Source organism: Carlito syrichta, unplaced genomic scaffold (assembly GCF_000164805.1).
Source record: "Carlito syrichta isolate Samal-C Ts95f unplaced genomic scaffold, Tarsius_syrichta-2.0.1 Scaffold304341, whole genome shotgun sequence".
Taxonomy (NCBI): Eukaryota; Metazoa; Chordata; class Mammalia; order Primates; family Tarsiidae; genus Carlito; species Carlito syrichta.
The window spans coordinates 156,364-161,667 of NW_007248437.1; the positions used below are offsets into that span (position 1 = coordinate 156,364).

Sequence of the window (5,304 nt, forward strand, 5' to 3'; positions counted from 1 at the left end):
GGTGGCTCACGCTTGTAATCCTAGTACTTTTGGAGACAGGCGGGAGGATCCTTTGGGTTTGAGACTAGCCTGAGCAACATAATGAGCCCCACACCCCATCTCTAATTCATTATTATTTTTCAGTTGGAATCCCACTCCGTAGCCCAGGCTGGAGTGCAGTGGCACGCTCACGGCCACCCCAGCGTCGACCTGCTGGGTTCAGGCGATCCTTCCACCTCAGACTTCCAAGTAGTCGGAACTACAGGCACGCGCTACCACAACCAGCTAATTTTTTGATTTACAGTAGAGACAAGGTCTTGCCAAATTGCCCAGGCTGGCCTCGAACCCGTGGGCTCTGGCAATCCCCTCAACTCGGCCTCCAAAAGAGCTGGGATTACAGGCTTGAGCCATCGCGCTCGACCGTAATTTTTAAAAGGATTTGAGCTGGGGTGGGTGACGCACACCTGCAGCCCCAGCTACTCGGGAGGCTGATGCGGGAAGACCGCTTGAGCCCAGAAGTTCGAGCCTGCAGTGAGCTATGTTTTCGCCACTGCATTCCAGTTTGAGCGACAGAGCGAGAGCCCATCTCAAAAAACAACAACGAAAGATTTCCATTTAAGTTGAGCCTCAAGATACCATTTTACAGCAAGTACTCGTGCTGCTAGGGGAAAAAATGGCGATGTCTAAACGAGAGGCGTGAGATCCGATCTCAGCTGTAAAATCCCTTTTTAGGGACCCTCCGCTCCGGACCGAAGCACAGAGTCTGAAACGCGCCGGGCGTCTTGGCGAGTCTGAAGACCCACAGAGGGAGACGAAAACGACGGACACTAGGGCCAGACAGGACTCAAGGCGAAGCCGGCCGATTCCAGTTTCCGGGTTCGTGGACGGCCCGGCCACGTGGACGCGCTCTCACGTGACTGCGTCCTTGCGCCTAGCGCAGGAAAGAGCGGACGTAGTTGGAGACCGGGGAAGGGGGCGGTGTGGCAAGATGGCGGCGCACCTGTCCTACGGGCGAGTGAACCTGAACGTGCTGCGCGAGGCGGTGCGTCGCGAGCTGCGCGAGTTCCTGGACAAGTGCGCGGGAAGCAAGGTGAGGGGCGGGGGACAGCGGCAGCGACACCGCCCTCGCCTCCCCGGCTCCGGCCTGGCTTAATCCGTTCCTGGCCGCCAGAGCTCTGGGTGTGCGAGGTCCCCGGGGCTTCCAAGGAGGCTGTGCAGGCTGCGGCGATGCGGCCGGGAGGGCCTGGGCGGACAACCCGGGGCCGGAGTGGCCCTGCGACTGTTCTGTGACAGCAGAGTAAGCCACTGTGCTATCCCAGCCCCTGGTGAGCCGTTTACGCCAAGTGCCCTCCAGCTCTGGAGAGGCCGATCTGGTGTCCTCCGGGGCGGCGGTGTCCATTCATTACTACGATTATTCGTGTCACTACCAAGTCGTACCTTCGAAGGTCTCTGAAGCACCAACACAACTGCTGCTCTTGCAGAATAGGAGAGAAGTTGTAGTTATTTGGGGGTAATCTGGCCTCCTAAAATAGAATTGTTTCTCCTTGTTATAGCTCCCAGCTCACAGGGGAGTCAGAAACTGTAGTTCAGGACTTTATAGGATTTATTTTAATTGGTGTCACCTTTTCCTCCGCTTCCTCTTAGGTCTTGTCAGACACTCTTGAATAACTGGCAGGGCCACTGAAGAGAAAAGTAGAACTGGGGAGCCTCAGGAACCAGTCTTAGAGAGGATAGAGCCCCAAGGGGGTTAGAGTAGGTTACTAGCAGGCAGGTTAAATCACTAGGGTACCAGTTTAAACTCAGTAAATGATGCTGACGTGTAAATAAGATCGTGGATTGTGTCAGTGTCAGTATCCTGATTGTAATATTGTAATATTGTACTCGTTTTGCAAAATGTTTTCACTGCGGGGAAACTGGCAAAGTATATGTGGGATCTCTATGATTTATTACAGCTGAATGTTAATCTACAATTACTTGAATAAAAACTTCAATTAAAAGAGAAATGGGCCAGATGCAGCGGCTCATGCCTATAATCCCAGCACTTTGGGAGGTAGAGGCTAGTGGATTGCCTGAGCCCAGGGGTTTGAGACTAGCATGGGCAATGTGGGAGATCTCTTCTCTACGATAAATCAGAAAATTAGCCGGACGTGGTGGTGTGCGCCTGTAGTTCCAGCTACTTGAAAAACTGAGGCGGAAGGATTTCTTGAGCCCAGCAGGTTGAGGCTGCAGTAGTCATGAGCGTGCCAATGCATTCCAGCCTGTGCAACAGACTCTGACTCAAAAAAAAAGAAAAGAAATGAAATGACGCTAGTGTTTAGCAGTAAACATACTCGTTGGGACCCAGAACAATGACTTTGATGTCAAAAAGTCCAAAGTTGAAGTCCTGACCCCTTTACACTATATGCAAAGTCCAAGGTCTCTTTGTGGCCTTGTACTTTTACTTAATCTTGAGCTTTAAAATTCCTCTTCTGTCAAAATAACCTTTGTCATACCTGTGTCATGGATTTTAATTTTGTATAACTGGTCATTCCCATATGATTCAATCTAATAATACCATGACACAGATACACAACAAACTATAGTTCCTTCTTCCTGTTGAGGACAATGATTAACTCAATTTTCTGTTACCAACAGTAGTATCACTTGCCCCTGATGCTATTTTTCTGTAGACTCTTAGGATATGAGTGTGGTCAGAGCCAATTAAAATTTTAACTCAGAGTTTGAAGCAATATTCTACTGTGTATCACTGCTGTTTTCTATTGATATTGTTGAAATTCCTGATATTAACCATCATAAGAGAATGTTTCTCCTCTCTTCTAGGCAATAGTTTGGGATGAGTACCTGACAGGACCATTTGGCCTGATTGCACAGTATTCATTACTGAAGGTAAATGAGCTATTGGGTTTTGTTGGGGGATTCGTAATTGTTTTCATTAGCAATGATGATAGGATTGTACATTTTAAGTGGATCGCAAAGCTGTTGGTCTTTGTTATCACTGCTACTAGTAGGTGATTAGTGTTTTGTATACAAGGGTCCTTTGCTTATTCCGTACTGATCTTAGTATTATGTTATGTGACCATTACTTGGTGTCTTTGATAGTTCATCATGTGAGAATCATTTGAATGCCAACAGAGTAACAGTGACTTTTTCTGGAAGCTTTGTCCTTTATGTATGTGGTTTTGAGGAATCTAAATTTTGACACTAGAGTATAAATGTGCACTTGATTGGGGGTGATTATGGTTTCTGAGTCTGGAAATGATAGGTAAATTTCAGTCTTTTTGTTAACCTTTTGTATATGTGTTTTCCTAGGAACATGAAGTGGAAAAAATGTTCACACTTAAAGGAAGTCGTTTGCCGGCAGCTGATGTCAAGAATATTATTTTTTTTGTCAGACCCAGGCTAGAATTGATGGATATAATTGCTGAAAATGTGCTCAGGTATCTCAGAGCTTATGTTTGATCTAAAACAGGTTGGTCTTTATAATGGTTTTAAAGTACTGAGCTCATTGCAGACCCCTACTCTTGCCAATGCAAGAAGGTAGTCTTTTGGAAAGGTAGTCATTTGGAAGAATATAAAAGGGGGAATGGGAAACCTGTTAAGTTGTTCTGAATAGTCTGAAGGGGAGGATCATCTTAACCCGTTCTTTTAGGATATCTGAAAAGTTTGAACCTGTATCAGTAAAAAGGACCCTGGCTAAAACAAACAAAAATTCTTATGGCTATTTCTCAATATACTGAATGTAGTGTGCTTGAATTTCATAAGCAAAACAGTGAGAGCTGATTAAAATTTAATATAGCATTCAGTCTACAGAGGAAGTTCTCTCAGCCCAGTCTGCACTCTGTGGTACAATTGATTGATGCAGCCAGCCTCTAAAATCTTAAAAGCATATGGGCTATTTTTAGAAGTCCACTGTCAAGGAGAGTAGAGGTGGGAGTTGAGAGTGATCTTTCCTTTTAATGCAAGACTGTGTGACTGCCTTGCTTTGGTTAAAGAGCCATTTGTTTTCAGTGAAACGCAAACATCCTGTTTCAATAAACCTGAGAGCTTTAATGCCCCATAAGTGGTTTAGGGGAATGCTAGAAGATCCACCACAAAGCACTGGCTATGAGTCAGTGCTGATTTCCTGGGGGTCGAGGTGGGGGGAGTAGAGCTAGCAACTGTAACAATTTGGGTCTGAGAGTCAGTATTCATATGTTTATCTAGACAGTATTTATTTAATGCCTGCTGTGTACCAGACAGTGGAGATTAAAAAAAAAAAGAAAAGCAAAAATAGGAGCTTATAAGCTAACAAATGCTACTTCCTTTGCAGTGAAGACAGACGTGGCCCAGCAAGAGATTTCCACATTCTGTTTGTGCCACGCCGTAGCTTATTGTGTGAACAGCGATTGAAGGATCTGGGTGTTTTGGGATCCTTTATTCATAGGGAGGAGTACAGCTTAGATCTCATTCCATTCGATGGGGATCTCTTATCCATGGAATCAGAGGGTGCCTTCAAAGTAAGTTTGGCATTTCCTGAACATCAGACTTTAATTTTTGCCAAGTTTATTAGTGTGAAAGTGTCACAATACTGTTTTAATTTGCATTCCATAATTCCTGGGAAGCTGAGGCCCATTTCAGATGTTTGTTGAAGATTTTTTTCTTTAGCAAATTACTTGTTCATTTTTTTTGCCCATTTTTTCTTAATTTTCATAATGGTACTAATCATGGGTTATAAAAGCTACAAGTATCTTCTCCCAGTCTGCGCTTGTCTTTTAACTTTATTTATGATGTCTTTTATCATGTAGACATTTCCCTTTCAAAGTAGTTAAATTTTTAAATAATGACTTTATTTATTATAATTCAACCATAAAATCCATCTCCTTTAAAGTGTGCAGCTCAGGGCTGGGTGTGGTGGCTCAAGCCTATAGTACCAGCACTTTGGAAGGCCAAGGCAAGAAGATTGCCTGAGCCCATGTGTTCAAGACCAGTCTGGGCAACTTGGTGAGACCAAGTCTCTACAATAAATCGAAAAATTAGCTGGTTGTGGTGGCGCACACCTGTAGTTCCAGCCTCCTGGAAGGCTGAGGCAGAAGGATCACCTGAACCTAGCAGGTTGAGGCTGCGGTGGCATGGGTGTGCCACTGCACTCCAGCCTGGGTGACAGAATGAGACTCTATCTCAAAAAATAATAATAATAAATAATAACAAAAATAAAGTGTGCAACTCAGTGGTTTTTAGTGTATTCACAGGGTTGTGCAACTATATTACCACTGTCTAATTTTGGAACATTTTTTTTTTTTTGAGTTGAAATCTCACTCTGTCACCCAGACTGGAGTGCAGTGGCAC

The 5,304-nt window shown here is 44.8% G+C and overlaps 1 protein-coding gene across 2 annotated transcripts in view; it reads left to right on the forward strand.

Annotated features, from left to right (window-relative positions):
- The first annotated feature begins 861 nt into the window (after positions 1–861).
- The window catches only part of VPS33A (VPS33A, CORVET/HOPS core subunit), a 32,592-nt gene continuing 28,149 nt past the window's right edge, over positions 862–5,304 (forward strand). For both annotated transcript variants that reach the window (XM_008059736.1, XM_021713209.1), the window contains exons 1-4: positions 862–1,069; positions 2,800–2,865; positions 3,289–3,416; positions 4,289–4,475. In XM_008059736.1, the coding sequence (XP_008057927.1) occupies positions 968–1,069; positions 2,800–2,865; positions 3,289–3,416; positions 4,289–4,475 (483 nt within the window). In that variant the 5' untranslated portion in view covers positions 862–967. The remainder of the gene's footprint in view (positions 1,070–2,799; positions 2,866–3,288; positions 3,417–4,288; positions 4,476–5,304) is intronic.